The 17521-nt window shown below is 39.0% G+C and overlaps 1 protein-coding gene and 1 pseudogene across 7 annotated transcripts in view; one reads left to right on the forward strand and one right to left on the reverse strand.

Moving 5' to 3' along the window:
* The window catches only part of LRCH1 (leucine rich repeats and calponin homology domain containing 1), a 187213-nt gene that overhangs the window by 90065 nt on the left and 79627 nt on the right, over window positions 1-17521 (reverse strand). For all 7 annotated transcript variants that reach the window (XM_036455307.2, XM_036455304.2, XM_045588622.1 and 4 more), the window contains one exon: window positions 14997-15141. In XM_036455307.2, coding sequence (XP_036311200.1) covers window positions 14997-15141 — 145 coding nt within the window. The remainder of the gene's footprint in view (window positions 1-14996; window positions 15142-17521) is intronic.
* LOC118728481 lies at window positions 3596-12763 on the forward strand (annotated as a pseudogene).

Genomic DNA, 17521 nt, shown 5'->3' on the forward strand with positions numbered 1-17521 from the left:
TATGATTGCAGGATGCTAACAAGACCAAAAAGGCAGAATTCAACAAAGAAAGGATTGAAGATTATGAAGTCAAATTTTCACAAACTCCAATTTAATGAGTCCAGGCTTTAAAACTAGTTCTCATCCAGTTTTGTAATAAAATAACTAAAACTCACAGAAATTTAGTATCAAGTGAAGTTTTTTTAGTCAATGAACAAAGTATATTATTATAGGAATTAGAAAGTGCATAATATTTCATTGATAAGTCAAAATGTGTAGTGCTACAAATTCTTGTGCCATATATCCACTCACAAAAAGTCTTTTCAATTAAGGAATCGGACAGCACCACAAGTTTTTGCATTCAAAGAATTATTAAACTTTCACTCTCAATATGTTTAAAGGCATTCTTGTGCTTAAAGGCCACTCCAAATGTAAAGAAATTAAAACTATAAAAGAGTTTATAAGAAATGTGAAAGATAAAATCAGATGTTAAACATATAACTAACAGGGAATACCCAAAGAAGATAGAAATAGAAAAATGGAGGACAAAGCAATATTAAAAAAGATAATGACTAAAAACATGGAAGATTTTTCTACAAACCTAAAACATTTAGACTAGCAAAGAATTTCTCTGTAGCAAAACAGAAACCAGAAAACATGTCTTTAAATATAATAGAAATAATTGCCAACTTAAAACTTTATATTAATGTAACTTAGAACTTTATACTAATAATTTAAAACTTCTTTCAATAATGGGGGTGGGAAATTAAGACATTTCAGAAAATGACTGTATTTACCACAAACAGACCTTCACTGAATGAACTTCTTAAAAATGCATGTTATAAAAAGAAAGTAGACTCTAAAATGAGTGAGATGAAAAAATGAGTTACTACTAATAATCAGTTGACTAAAAGCAAGGACCTAAAATATAGAATAAAAATATAGTCTATGTTTGAAGAGAGAAGCTTACAGTTTAAGCTTTCTATAAATGATATTATTTTGGGAGGATAAGAGAGATATTTTTTACCTACGGAACTTTAGACTTTTGTACAATAAGTCAAATATTCATATTAACAACTTATAGGTAAATTCTGTACTAAAAGTATAAAAATATAATGATTAAACAAAGGAAGAGAAAAATTAGAATAAAAATTCAGAATATTCCATAGAAGGTAGGAAAGGGCAGGAAAAAAAAAAAAAAACACAAAGAACCTTGATAAATAAAACACAAAATATGAAGGAAAATATAAATTCACATATACAAGCGATTCTAACAAATATAAATGGCTTAAATTCACATATCATAAGATAAAAATAATCAGATTGCTTTTTAAAATAATTTATCTATATTCTCCTAGGAGACATAGCTAAAACTTTAGAGAGGTTGAAAATAAAGGAATGGAAAAAGATATATGAGGGTAAAAGAAAGCTAAGGTATAAGTACTAATTTTATATAAAATATGTCAAGAAAAGTATTTTAAAGTCTTATGTCAATGGACGAGGACAGTTGATGGGGGGGGGAGGGGATGAGGGCATGGGATGGGGTGGGAACCAGGTGGAGGGGAGCTATGGGGGGGAGGGAGAGAGGAACATCTATAATAATCTGAACAATAAAAAAAAATTTTTTTTTAAAGCACTTTAGGGATACAGAGAACCACCACACAATGACAAAACCTAAAATTTGCCAGGAAGACATGCAATTTTGAATTTGGCCTCAAAATTCTTGGCCTGTAACTTCGTCTTAAAATAACACATTAAGAGAGAATCAAAGATGGCAATGGAGTAGGTGGATGTTACAATTACTTCCTCCTACAACCAAACTGTAATTACAATTAAAATACAGAGAAATCAACCTGAATAAACAACTGAAGACCAACTGAATAGAAATCTTATAAGCAAGGGTTACAGAAGAAGCCACATCGAGAATGGTGGGAATGGTGGAGACGTGAAAAGGTCTGGCCTCGCTCCCACATGCGGTGGCTGAGATTCCAGAGGAATATCTTAGCTGCAATGATCCCCCATGAGGAGCACAGGATCTCAAGTCCAAACTGGACTCCTCAGCACCAGAACCAGGAAGAAACACCCAAATAAGATCTGGCTGTGAAAAGCAGCAGGCATTCTGTCCACCAGGGAGAGACAGGAATCTGTTAGAGACACAGGTGCTCTCTGAAAGGGCCAATGCAAAAGAATTTCATTGTACCCCGGGCTGTGGTAGAGGGTAAAGCAGACTAGAGCCATTTGAGGATTGACTGGGATTTGTGGTTCTGGCTGGGGAGAAAGAGAAGGGCCAGCCATTAGAATTCCTGTGCTGAGAACATTTCCTACACTATGGACTCCATCATTCTTGGGTGTAGCACTCATTTCCACAGGGCATCAGGTGGGGAATGCAATAGCCCTACCCTCTAGATTCCGTGTTGCCCAACCCTGCAAAGCTTGCACCCTGCGGAAAAGCCAGATGCCTGGGCCAGGGTATGGTGGTACTGGAAGACACAAGGGTACCAGTGACTGAGTTGTGTGGCTTTGGGTCAAGGATCATTCCCCCCCATTTTCCCATAAATTTGACCAGTGGTGCCACTGCCACACAGGAGATCCACTAAGCCCACCTTTCCGGCTCCCAGTGGCCTACCCTCCCACTTCCTGGTGGCTCTGCTCTACTGAGGTATGGAAGAATCTGAGACAAACTGAATGGTGTGGCCTCCACCTTCCCCCAAGCATGACTGGCACCTTCCCATCATGAGATCCACAAATCCTATCCTCCTGACTCCAGGTGTCCCTTCCCTGCTGAAATCAAACTCCCGGCAAAATCTGGACAGAATGAGTTGTGTGGCTCAAGGACAAGGACCAATGTTCCCTAGCAAGCCAGAAGGGTGCAAAGTTTTCCCTTCACACAGCCAAATCTTGATATGTTTGAGCCTGATAAACTCTGCTTGCCTTACCCTGACAACTCTCAGAGATTCTGACCCACCACAAAGGTGTGAGCACCCAGCAGGTGGCAACTAGATGTAGTATATCCTCAGACATTTGCTGGGTGGTCTCAAACCCAACACTGGCACCGAGTTTGAGCCTAGCTGATGAATACCACTCGCCCCTACCTGGTGACTAACTGAAACCTTACTCATGCAACTTGAGTATCACGCAGTCCCTTTCAGTGACCCAGCTGAACAGGCTGCCAGCAGATGGAGACTGGCAGGGGCAGATCTCGGGTGCCGTGGGAATTTTGCTGACCTGCCCCTAGACCCAAAGCTGGTTAAAAAAAACAAAACAAAAAAACACACCAGACTTGATGCATAGATTGGTCCTCCCAGCACACACCAGTCCCAGGAAAGGCAGCCACAAACTGTGGATGGCTTTGTAGCTGTAACAGGTTGCCCAAGGCCAGTCACAGTGTCTGCACCAGAGTCCCTTCCAAGAGGCCCCAGGATAAATATGCCCAGGGGTCAGCTTCAGACAACATAAAAGAAGAATCCAATTGATTTCACAATCAGTACATCAAAAGGGAGATCTCATCAGGCAAAAGACCCTGTTGAGGTGAATTCCCTGTGATCAGCACCTACACAGCAGCTTGAACACTGATCTGGGTTGATTTTCACAATTAGTAATCTTGAGAGTCAACACCATGAACAAAGTGCCCAAGAGCAATCAAGACTCAATTACAAGAGGAGAGCTAACAAAATACATACAAGGGACATTACTGGAGCACCCAGCTCAGGTGATCAAGGAGACTGTGACACGGATTCCAGAAGGTACCTACTACATAAGGCCACGCTACCAAGACTCGGAGTTATGGCAAATCTACCTAATACTATGTAGAAACAAACATAGAGACAGCCAAAATGGAAAGACATAGAAACATACCCCAAATGAAAGAACAGAAGAAATTTATGGAAAATTAGCTAAATAAAATAGAGGGAATCAATATATCAGATATAGAGTTTAAAAACAAAAAAGGTTATAAGGATGCTCAAGCAGCTTAGGGAAAACTACACAACAGGTAAAAGGACATGCAAACCATTAAAAAGAACCAATCAGAAATGAAAAATACAATATCTGAAATGAAACATACACAAGAAGGAATAAACAGTAGGTTAGATGAAACAGGGGATGGAAAATTAGTGATTTGGAAGACAAAGTAGCAGAAAACACACAGTAAGAGCAGCAAAAAGTAAAAAAAAAAAAAAAATTAACTGAGGATAGTTTAAGGGAATTTTGGCACAGCATGCAGTGTAACAACATTGGCATCCAAGCAGAAGAAAGACAGTAAAGGATGGAGAAACAGTTTGAAGAAATAATGCTTGAAAACTTCAACTAACCCCTGGCAAAGGAAAAACACACACAAGTCCAAGAGAGTCCCAAACAAGATGAATCCAAAGAGGCCCATAGCAAAACACATCATAATTAAAAAAGTAATGTTTAAAGACAAAGAGAGAATCTTAAAAGCAGCAAGAGAAAGATACTTAGCTACCTAAAAGAAAGCTTCCATAAAACTGTCAACTGAATTTTTTAACAGAAACATTTCAATTTAGAGGGGATTTGGATAAAATATTGAAAGTGATGAAAAGCAAAGACTTATATAACCAAGACTAGTTTACCCCGCTAGGCCAACATTTACAATTGAAGGAGAAACAAAGAGCTTACCACAAAAACCACTATTATAGGAAATGTTAAATAATCTTCTTTAAAAAGAAAAGGGGGTGGGGGAAAAACAGGAAAATAGTTAAAAAGATTAAAATGACAATAAATACCTACCTACCAATAATCACTTTAAATGTAAATGGCTTAAATGTTCCAATCAATAGACATAGGGTAGCCTAATGGATAAGAAAACAAGATCCAAATGACAAATGCTAGCAAGTACTGTATGTAGAGAAAAGGAAACCAGTCATACCTTGCTGGTGGCAATGCAGACTGGTGCAGCCTCTGTGGAAAATAGCATGGAGTTTCCTCAAAAAAATTAAAAGTGCAACTCCTATTTGACCCAATAATCCCACTTGTTAGAAATATACCCCAAGAAATCAGAAACACCAATCAGAAAGAATGTGTGCACCCCTATGTTCATAGCAACACAATTTACAATACCTAAGATTTGGAAACAGCCTAAATGCCCATCAGCAGATGAGTGAATTATAAAATGGTGGCACATCTACACAATGGAATACTATGCTGCTGTATAAAGGAAAGAACTCTTACCATTTACAACAGCATGGAGGGACCTGAAGAGCATTTTGTTAACTGAAATAAGCCAGTCAGAGAAAGATAAGTATCACATGATCTCACTCATTTGTAAGATATAATGAATAACATGAACTGATGAACAAAAATAGATCCGGAGACATAGAAGCATCAAACAGACCATTAAACCTAAGAGGGAAAGCAGGGAATGATGGATAGGGAGGTGTGGTGGCGGGGGTAAGAGATCAACCAAAGAACTTGTATGCATTTAAGCAAAACCAATGGGCAAAGACAATAGGGGGTGAAGGCCTGGGCTGGGGGCGAGGGCAGGCTGGAAGAAGACAATGGGGGGGGGGGGGGAAGGGGACACATGTAATACTTTCAATAATAAAGAATTAAAAAAAGAAAGAAAGAAAGAAAACAAGACCCATATATACTCTTTCTTCAAGAGGCAGACCTCAGAATGCAAAATACACATAGAATAAAAGTAAAGGGATGGAAAAGATATTTCATGGAAATGAAAAAACAGCTGGTGTAGCAATACTTATATCAGATAATATTGACTTTAAAACAAAGTCTATAGTAGGAGATAAAGAAGAACACTACATAATGATAAAGGGAGCAATCCAACAAGGTGATATAATCATTGTAAACATTTATGCCCCCAACAAAGGAGCACCTAAACATATAAAACAAATCTTGATGTACACAAAGGGAGAGATTGAAAGTAATATACTCACAGTAGGGAATTTAATAACCCACTAACCACAATGGATTAACCATTCAGACAGAAAATCAACAAGGAACGGGTAGCCATAAATGACACATTTTACCAGATGGATTTAATGGATACCTTCAGAGCATTTTACCCTAAAGCAGCAAAATATACATCCTTTTCAAAGGTACAATGAACATTTCCTAGGAGAGACCATAGGAAAGTACACTAAAAACTCTCAATAAATTAAGAAGAGTGAAATCATATCAAGCATCTTTTCTAACCATAATGATAAAAAACTAAAAATCAATCACAAGAAGAAAACTGGAAAACACACAAAGACATGAAGACCAAATAACATGTTATTAAACAATAAATGGGATGACAACAAGATCAAGGAAGAAATCAAAACATACATTGAAACAAATGAAAATGAGAGCACAACCACCCAAAATCTATGTGACCCAGAGAAAGCAGCCCTATGAGGGAAAGTCATAGCATTACAGGCCTACCTCAAGAAACAAGAAAAAGCTCAAATAAACAATCTAAATTCATACTTAAGAAACTAGAAAACAATAAAACCTAAAGTGAGTAGAAGAAAATAAAAAAGATCAGAGCAGATATAAACAAAAATATAACTAGATTATTTCAAATTCCCACACATATCTAAATTCTTTTTTAAGTTGGTCCGAAGGTTGTGGGTTATTGTTAAGCTGATTAAATTCTTTTTTATCTTTCTTTCCCTCTTGTTATGTACAGTACTTGTTATGAACTTGGTAAACTACAATGCTGTAGAGGAAATATAAGAAGTTCATTATTGATATAATGGCAATGTTTCAAAAGGTTTTTGTTTGTCTAGTTAGAAAAATAAATTTAATTTGCAGGTTGTTCATTTTGGGCTTGCAGAAAAAACTTTGAGAATTACAATAAACAAGAAAAAAACTATACAATAAATTAGGAGTATGTCTTCATCCCATTTTAAGAAAGCGAATCTGCAACACAAAGATCTCAAAAACTCTACTAAGATCAGAAGCAGAACTAAAAACTGTGATCTAGCTATCAAAACCATAATGTCCCTTTTGTGTGTGTGTGTGTGTGTGTGTGTGTGTGTGTGTGTGTGTGTGTTTAATACAACACTGATCTAAAACAATATCTGTAATCAGGTGATGTATATAATAGAAAAAACCTCTTTGAAAGCCTTGCCAATTACAGCTATATTAAAAGAAATGGGATCTGATAAGGTTCCACCTTAAAAACAAATGCCTTGAAGCACAGGAGAAAAGGCAACGCTTAAATCATACCTGATGGCCACTGCTAACTCTAACACTGGACAAAAATATTTTCAAATTTTAAGATAGTACTTCCAAATACCTTGAATTTTAGTGTCCTCCTGTTGATCTGTCATCTCACAAGAAAAACTAGCTACCAAAAGCCATAAAATATATAAAGTATTCTCATTTTCCCTTGGAATAAGATAAGATCTTCATTAAAAGATGTAGAATTTATAAGTTTGTCTTGAATTAAACAAAATTCCTCACCTTTTCCATGTTAGGAAGACATCATCAATTTTATCAGTTTACAGAAAGAATAAATGCTATCTTACTGTTGAAACTTTTCTCAGAAATGTCAGTGCAAGGAGACATTCTTAGGAACAATGAAAAATAATTTTCATTCACAACAAAAAATATAAAATTTGTACTATCTACCACAACTAGTTTACAGGATGCTTCTTCCAATCCCTCAAATAGAGAGCTACATTCTAAGGATTAAAGATTATTTCTCAGAATGACCACTCCCACAGGAATGTGGAGATACAGGTTGCACAGCCATCAGGAAGTTGGGTCTTTCTGTACATTGTTTAGCAGCCAAAAAGGATGCCAAGCTTCTGAAAAAGCAGCCAAAACAGATTCCTTTTTATGGTATGATAGCATTTTGTTAAAAAACCAAAACAAAACCAAACAAAAAAACCTGTTCTCTTCTTTATGGGCAATGTCTCAGAGAGATAAGGGGTTCTAATCAATAAACCAGCTCCTGGCCATGAACTAGTATTTCACTCTGGGAAAGGAAAGTCAGTCACTGAGAGTTCTGGAAGCAACATGATCAAGGCTGTAAAGAACTTTCATTTGTTGGCACCTTCTATTCCCGAATGTCTCTGAGATGAAACTTTAAAGCAAAGGTCCCTAATTTTAGAATCACAACATCCCTAAGGTTGCCAAGAGTTTTGCTACCCCGAGTTAGTCTGTTTTCCTAAGGTACATTTTTCCATGAGCTTCATCAACAGCAACCTCTTCATGTCTTGAAATAGATTTTAAACTTTGAGAGGCTTTCCTGTGTAATTCAGGCTCAAAATGTTTGTTCCTCTATAGGAATAAGTCTTGCTTAATCATTTTTATTGTTCTTGGCCACATTTCTTGGTTTAAGACACTTTGTAACAGGAAAAGACACAATGGCACATAAACTAACATAACCTCATGTAGCAAACACCAAAAAGCAAAGATCCTTCAAGCACAGGCTACATAAACAACAATAAATTGATGTTTCCACAAATATGATACTCCGATCATGTGAAAAAAATGTAGAAAATGTGTTTTTAACTGCACTGAAGATATTTTTTTACACGTGCTAATTAAGCCCATATCTAGTCTAAGAGAGGAATTGGATTCCTGACACCAAGCAACCATTTGGCACAAAAGATAAAATCCCTGAGAGAGCCTCTCAGCCAAGAAGTTGGGTAGGCAGTGACATAGCACCACCACCATCATCTCTGTTGCTATCATTATCTCCATCAGCATCAAATATTCATGTCTTTGCTCTGCTGGCATACCCAATATATCCCAGAGGGTACACTCAATGGTAAATGATTCCCATATGGCATCTCTCCTACTTTGAAATATACAAAATTAGCAATTTTTACATGTGATTTATTTAAAAAGACAAAAAAAATTAATATAGTGAGACCATGTTTAATTTTAAGTATAGAAATATGAAATCTATGAAAGTTTGAAAAGCAGGTTCTCTCCACTATTTCATCTAACAATTGTTATTCCTATTTAATAGAAATATGAGTACTTCATATAAGTACTTCAGAAAAGAAAATGTTTTCAAGTACTTATATCTAAAATTTTATTAACTTGCCTATTTGTTCAAGCTGTTTAAGAATGTGTTGTCTTTGATTAGTGTGTGCTCAAAAGTAATGTACAGTATTTCTTTAATTTTCTGAAATTTATATATATTTCCCCACTATATGTCAGTGACAATGTCATGATTTGCTTACATACTATCTAGAAATAAGCTTTCTTTGACATATTATAACTATCATAGACAATAAACTGGATGGAAGGCAACTCAGAAGTTCTTTTACAAGGCAGTGTGTTTGTAGCATCTTTGCTTCTTTTTTCAAATAAATGGACTAGCAGCCCCTCCTTCAAAGGCCAAAAGTCAACATAAGTCCATCATATCATGCCTCTTCACCAAACTGAAGAAGAAATATATTGTATTCTGTTGATTGGATTTTCATGAGGAGAGAAAAGACATGAAAAGGCTACCATGTCAATGTTGGTTGTTGTGGAGGTCACAGCACAACATTCTAAACTCCTGGTCACCAGCTGCTGGGTGGCTGGGAGTGGGTGGCAGTGTGAGGTCAACAACTCACACAGACCACCCACATATCACATGGATGATACTACTCAGCATCTTAGAAAACTTGCAATCTAATTAGATGCCAATAGTGTTTTCCAGTAATCCTATACAATAATAGAGGAATATGCAAATTATCCGGGACACTCACATCACCACCATTCAGCAGGGCAGGCTGGGTTGTAGGGCCTCCAGGCAGGACTCTGGGTCTCACTTGATTTCTTCAGCCCAGGGAGACCCCTCCGTGGCCCACAGCCCACAGCCAAATCCTGAGGCGGACCGGGGTTTACTAAACTTCTCTGGAGCTGCTCCCCACACCCCCACTTCCTGCCCCAGGGCGTGCTGCCCGCAGCAGGGCACCCGGGCAGCCTCCTGACAGCCGTGGAAAGCCCATTGGGGCAGGGATGGTGGGAGCCAAGTTCCCAGGATCTGAGGAGAGCGCCTGAGAGGAACCTGGACTGCAAAGAAGGAATTTGAAGCGACCACAGGGAGCTCTTCCAATCCCCCTGCATCCCTGAAGGGGACAGGGAGGCTGACCTGATGGGGAGAAGACCCAGCCTCAGGGGTAGCCACAACCCACACCTCCAACTCTCGACCTTCCTCCCACCCCTATCAATCCCTGCCAGGGTTGCCCAAAGCAATAGCACACCAGTGACAACCTGTCAGCACCCCCAGGGCACCCAGAGCCCACAGCCTGTTGCTGTTGGGCCCCCTCAGCTGGGCCCCCTACAACTCAGACCCAGGTGGAGGCAGGCCTGAGCGGCCCCCCATGGTCAGACCCCGCCCCTCATAGCAGTGGTGCTGTCTCTGCAGAGGAAGCACACTGAACCTTGCTTTAAAGTCTGTTTGTTAGGGGCAAAAATAGAATATTGGAGACGAGCTTTGGTTATGGGAAATATTAATCATGCTATGTTAACCATTATTGCGCCCTCACCTCCACAGTGCATGAATTTTCATGTACCAGGTCTCTAGTAAATAAAAAAAGTCTAGGCTTTTGAAATTTAAAATATAAAGTTGGGGACATAAAAAACATGTTAAGTGAAATTATTGCAAACCATATGTACAATGTGATACTAATATTGTTTTTAAAGCACTAAACCACATGTGTCAAACACAAGGCCTGCGGGCCAAATCCGTCCCGCCAGGCCTTGCAATGTGGCCCGCACCGCGCTGTCATCACTGCACTCCGCTGCGTTTCCATCACAATGACAGTTTATGACTGTTCAGTAAACCATTCGGCCGGCGATTTAGGCTGGATTTTAGATTTTGGCCCATTCTCTGATTGAGTTCGACACCCCTACACTAAACAATAGCACATATTATTTATGGAAATATACATACTATGTGGAAAAAGTACAAAATATATTTGGGAATAACACACACCAACTACAGGATAGCATTTACATTTGGCAAAGGAAGAAGATGGGTGAGATTAAGGGCAGAATCTTGCCTGTATCTGACATTTGATTTCATTGAAAGGGTGAGAAGAAGAGATCAAGTCTTTCATTTAAATAATGATACATTTTTACACTCAGACCAGACAATTTTATACCTACTTTAAAGTAAAATTAGCTTTATTTGATTATACAAAAAATAGTGGTCCATAATCTACAAAAAAGACTGGGTACAAGTTATACCTTGATAACGTTGATTTAATAAAAACTGGAGGCAGACTCTTTCCAGCCAGTGCCGAATCATGGGCATTTTGGGGGATAACTGGTACAAGTGAAAGGAGTTTTTAGAGGTGAAATAGGCAGGTTTAGGAAATTTTAGGAATTAAGGGGTCCATGGAAAACACAGGGCTACAGAGATGAAAAGGGTACATTTCCATAAAACAAGGGAGCTAGGAGCCAAAGAAGTTATATTTCCATAAGATAAGGGATCTGGGGGTAGCAAAAGGTACACATTTACAAAACAGAGGGAGGAAGAAAGCCCAGAGAGAATACTATATAATAAAGAGGTAATACGCAAATTGATCATCACTCCAACACACATGTGGGTGCAAGATGGTCAACAGGCGAGGGTAGCTGAGGGGTGACCAGGACTGCAGGGGAGGGCAGAGGGGACAATTGGGCCAGCAGGGTAGCATCAATCAGGCAGGCAGGGAAGTGGTTAGGGGTGATTAGGCTGGCAGGCAGAAACAGTTAGGGACAATCAGGCAGGAGAGTGGCTGGAAGCCAGCAGTCCTGGATTATGAGAGGGGTCCCAGATTGGAGAGGGTGCAGGCTGGGCTGAGGGAGACTCCCTACCCCTATGCACAAATTTCGTGCACCAGGTCTCTAGTAGAACAATAAGGGAGAAGGAGGAAACCTCACCTACTTCATGTGAGACTTGAGCTCAGGAGTTGCAATAGTGACCAAATCAAAGGGGGATATTGACCAATCAGAGGGGATATTGAGACACAAAAACAACCTGCAGCCTTTGTAAACTGTGGAAAAAGGAACTCAGTAAAACTCTTTCCCCCTCCCCATGTGGGAATATGTGCATGTTTCTCAATAAATTTCCACCTTTGCTATACCATCTTTTGCCCATAGTTTCATTCTTTGACTCCTGGAAACCATCCTGCTCAGAGATACACCGTGTGTTTCCAGTCCAAATTTCCAATTTCACAAGCACCGTAAAACCAGAAGCAAGAGAAAGCCCACCATAGGAAACAAAAATGTGACCTGAGACACCCTGCTACCAACACTAAGACTGGCCCTTGCCCATACACACAGTCCGTATGTGGGGTGGTAACAAGAAGTATCAAACCTTAACACTGGATGTAGGCAAACATCTGGGGCTCAAGAGTACTACTTGAAAAACAAGGATTATTGATCTGGTCTACGATGCATCCAATAATGAACTGGTCCGTACCAAGCCCCAAGAAAAGAACTGCACTGTGCTCATTGACAGCACACTATACCTACAGTGGTATGAGTCCCACTAGGCACTGCCCTTGTGCTACAAGAAGGGGGTCAAGCTGACTCCTGAGGAGGAAGAGATTTTAAACAAAAGATGTTCAAAGAAAATTCAGAAGAAATCTGCTGAAAGAAAAAAGGATGCCAAAATCAGCAGTCTTCCAGAGGAGCAGTTCCAGCAGGGCAAGCTTCTTGCAAGCATTGCTCCAAGACCAGGCCAACATGTCCAAGCAGATGGATATGTGTTAGAGGGCAAAGACCTGGAGTTCTATTGAAGAAAATCAAGGCCCAGAAAGGCAAATAAATCCTCTTCCCTCGTATCTTAGCACATGTAACGAAGATGTTTATTCTAAAAAAAACAACGAAAACACACACACACAAAAATAAACCAAAACAACTGGTGACAATAAAATAAACTCCAAATTTCTGAAAAAGCAAATAACTACTGGGAAGTTGCTATTAGAATAGTTGATGCCTTGTGGGTATGTGTGATAATATAAATATCCCAGGACCAATGGTGTGAATGGGAAGGTGGGAGATTTGAAAAAGATGACATTAATATCTATTAAGTCAAAATTATTGCAAATGGTTATGTGCAGTGTGACAACATTTATGTATGTTTTAAAAGCACTAAATAATATCACATTGTTAAATTGGAATGGTGGAACTTGAGCACCTATTTTATTATTTTCTACTAGAGGCTCTGTGCACGAAATTCATGCAAGATTCAGAGACACTGAAGCATGGATCAGATTGCCATATTTCAGAGGGAAGGCAGGGTGGATGGGGAGAGATTAATGAGGGAATTTAAATGCATATATGCATAACCCACAGACACAGAAAATAGTTGGTGAAGATCTGAGAGGGGTGGGTGTGGTGTGAAGGGGGAGGTCAATGGGGGGAAAAAGAACAACAAAGGGGATTGCAAAGAAAGCAGAGAAACAGAAGACCCCCTAATTCTCAGTGGTCAACTCTCCCCCCCCCAAAAGAGCCAAAAAAAATCCCACTAAAAATTAACTGGCATTATCTATCATAATTTAATGCAATACCTGGTTCATTGGGAGTTTTGCATTTTAAGCTTTGCATATTTGTTACACAGCACAAACCTTGCTAATCAGGTGCTACCTTTTGCATATCAAGATAATGCAACTGACACCAATGGAGTGAAAGCTATGCTCAGGCTTGAACTTTGGAATCTTGTTTTTAGAGTATAGGTAGATTTGATAAAAGAGCTCCCCCCTCTCTCATAACATTCCAAATGTGAGTCAAGGATTTAGAAGACAAGGAGCCAAAATGTAGCTAGGACAATTGGCACTCACAGCAGCAAAGTCTAAAACCTATGCCTTAAAATAGCTGCTTTTCTTAACTTAAGGACTATTCAAAGACATTAATATGTTACACTGTATTGTCCATAATTAGAGAGTCAATACAGACCACTGATCCATTCTCAGGAAACAATGAACTAACTTAATGGTCTATAAAGACAGCAAACTTTCTGTCTTGCTGGATTTGCTCACTGTTCCTTCTGAACTTTCTCAGATGACCGTTAAGTGTACAAGCTCAGTGACACTAGGTAGCAAATACAATGGCACCAAGAATTCTCAAAGACCATCAAGGCCCCAATATGTCCTAAATCTCATGTTCTTTTTTTTACTTCCTTTCATCTTCCTTCTCCAAAATCTACATCAATACCTGAAGACAATACACCAACAGCATTCCAAGCACCAAAGAGACAAAAAGTATCCTGGCCAGTGTGACACAGTGATTGAACGTCATCCAATGCACCAAGAGGTCACCAGTTTGAGGGCATATGTCTGGGTTGTGCTCAATTCCCGGTGGGGGGCATGCAGGAGGCAGCCAATCGATGTTTCTCTCTCATAGACGTTTCTCTCTTCCTCACTTTTCCCATATTTCTAAAATCAATAAAAACATTTTTAAAAGGGACAAAAAGTGTGGGGGAGCACGGAAGACTTGGTTGTAAAGTCTGTAGGGAGGAATATGCACAAGGTCAGGGCCTTAGAGGGACCTTGCTGAAGGTGGCAGACCCTGTCTTTACTTTTCTGAACAAGTCTAAGTCCCTGGATGTTTACCAGAATCTTTCTGCTTAGTCTTTAGGTGTCATTGCTTAAAGGATACTGCAGACACATGTGTTCCCCCAAGATTACTGATCCTACTAAAAGATAAAGTTAATCTCAAACTGCTGTTACAATAAAAGCCTAAAGAGGCAAGTAATTGAGGCTGTCTGGTTCCTTTAGCCAGGCAGACCCTTAGCTTGCTCTTTCACAGCGAATCTGTGTCAGAGAAATCATACATCCATCACTTAGCGTCTGCTGATCAGTCCTGGCAAAAAAGTAGAAATCATACCATATAATTTATTTTTAAAAAGCAAAAATATCTTATCATATTGACATTTAGAAAAGTCTAGGACCAAAAACAGTATTAATGACACTACAAATGTATTATAGAAGATAGTTCTTAAATGATCTTTGTATGATTTACTTCAAAAGGTGATCAGCAATTGGAAAGAGAAAAAAACTTGATAAAAATAAAAGCATATTTTCACTTGAATTTTACTGCAACTTTTATAGTTAACCTACCTCAAGTTTAAGTAAGTCAGCATCTGCAGATTAACGATGGCCTCAGGAATGACTCTGATACAATTATGATATAGATTAAGGATTTCCAGTGATACAAAATGGCACAATTCCATTGGAACTTCAACCAGTCTGTTTTTAGATAAATCTAAGAGAAAAGAAAAGAATATTTTGTCAATACACCTTCAACATCATCTAACACAATCTTATCAACTATCATACCTTTTTCTTAAAATAATCATTATAACTTACACTGAGATCAACATTATATGATGTTATGATCTCCATTTATTAGCATACTAGAAGCCCATTGCAGGAAGATTCCTGCAAGAACAGGGCTTCCAGCAGGCTTCCCTCCCACCACCACCACCCCTCCCGTCCCCCCTCGCTTTCCCTGCCACCTCTGTCCCACACCACTTTCCCTCCAGCAGACACTGGTCTCCGTGTTTTGCCTCCACCCACTACCCTGCACTTTTCTTCCCACTGCCTCTACCCCCCACCCCAAGCTTTCCCTCCTGAAGCCGATGCCCCCCACCGTGCTTTTCCTCCTGCAGCCGCTGCCCCCCACCGCTGCCCCCCACCGTGCTTTCCCTCCCGCAGCTGCCTTGCTTTCCGCTTTCCCTCCCTCTTTCTTCTATGCTGTCTTCAGTCTTCACTCCTCACTCCATCTGTGTATGCAAATTAACTGCCATATTTGGTGGGTTGATTTGCATATTTGCTCTGATTGGCTGGTGAGTATAGCGGCGTGGTTAATTTGCATGTTTCTGTTTTGTTAGTGTAGATTAACCCAATATATGTGATAAAACAAAAATACTACTGAAATAGTTTTAGCTCTCTATATTAATTTGTAAATTCAACCCAGAAAGGGTAACTGAATCAATATTTACTTTTCACTTTATTTGAAAATTATTTCAATGTTAAATGTAAAACTGTATCCTTTTAATATATCGGAATATCATACATATAACTACCACACTTAAATTCTTCAATTCAATTTTGCATTTATAACATGTGTTTTCTCTCAAAATATGACTTTTATATCTTCCCCAAGCAAACATATAGTAGATGGTAAACAAATATTTCTTTTTAAAAAAAATATATTTTATTGATTGTTTTACAGAGAGGAAGAGAGGGATAGAGAGTTAGAAACATAGAAGAGAGAATCATCAATCAGCTGCCTCTTGCACACCCCCCACTGGGGATGTGCCCGCAACCAAGGTACATGCCCTTGACCAGAATCGAACCCAGGACATTTCAGTTCACAGGCCGACGCTCTATCCACTGAGCCAAACTGGCTTCGGCCAAATATTTCTTTTTAAAAAATATATTTTTATTGATTTCAAAGAGGAAAGGAGAAAGAAACATAAATGATGAGAGAGAATCATTGATTGGCTGCCTCCTGCACACCACCTACTGGGGATCGAGCCTGCAATCCAGGCATGTTCTCTTGACCGGAATAGTGCCTGGGGACCCTTCAGTCCACAGGCCTATGCTCTACCCACTGAGTAAAACCAGCTAGGGCAACAAATATTTCATTCACTAGGATTTCTGAGTGCCCACCATGTATTGTACAAGAAGGAGATAAATCAGTTGTACCCATTACGGACTGGCACTGTGTCTACCATATGACTTGCAGTAAAAATGGGTTCACTTGGCCAAATGTTCTCTTGGTCTACCACGCAATGTAAACACATATAAGGTGTATAATGTCACCAACTCAACAACGAAAATATAGAATAGCCCTTAATGTTTAAATCTGGGAATGGTAGATTTCAAATACCATAAAACACTGAATATAAAAAGAGCCACCACTCTCAAAATCAATAACAGATCACTTCATATTTTATTATGAGGGACTCAATCAGTGTTAACTTGAAGATGTTTAGTAAATAACATATAATGTATATTTAAGAAAACCACACTCCACACACACACACACACACACACAAACACACACACAAACTTAAATAGGTCAATACTATAATGAAACAAAATTAAAAGAGATACCTTCATGACTGTCCTTCTTATGCACAAATACGTAAGTAAATAAAAACAGGCCTAGCTGACTTTAGGGAGAATTCTAAGAAATTCTAAATGGATAATTCTAATGATATATAAATTATTCAAACCCATTTAAAAAAAAAAGCGCCCAAATTCTTATTTTAAAAGTGAGATATAATATTGATACCATTACTTAATAAAGAAAATACACAAAGGGAAATTAAATGAGTATCCTTTCTAAGTATTAACGTAAGTCCTAAATTTAAAAATTAGCAAACAGCACTGGCAGTGCAGCTCAACTGGTTGGAGCGTTACCCCATACACTGAAAAGTGGAGGATTCGATTCTGGTCAGGGCACATATCCAGGTTGCAGGTTCAATCCCCAGTCAGGCCATGGATGAGAAGCAACTGATCAATGTCTCTCTCTCTCCCTCTCCCTCTCTCTCTTCCTCCCTCCCTCTAGAAGCTATTTTTAAAAATTAGCGAACAGAATTGAGCACTACATAAAAAGATTAGCATACTATGAC

Source organism: Pipistrellus kuhlii, unplaced genomic scaffold (assembly GCF_014108245.1).
Source record: "Pipistrellus kuhlii isolate mPipKuh1 unplaced genomic scaffold, mPipKuh1.p scaffold_m20_p_3, whole genome shotgun sequence".
Classification (NCBI taxonomy): Eukaryota; Metazoa; Chordata; class Mammalia; order Chiroptera; family Vespertilionidae; genus Pipistrellus; species Pipistrellus kuhlii.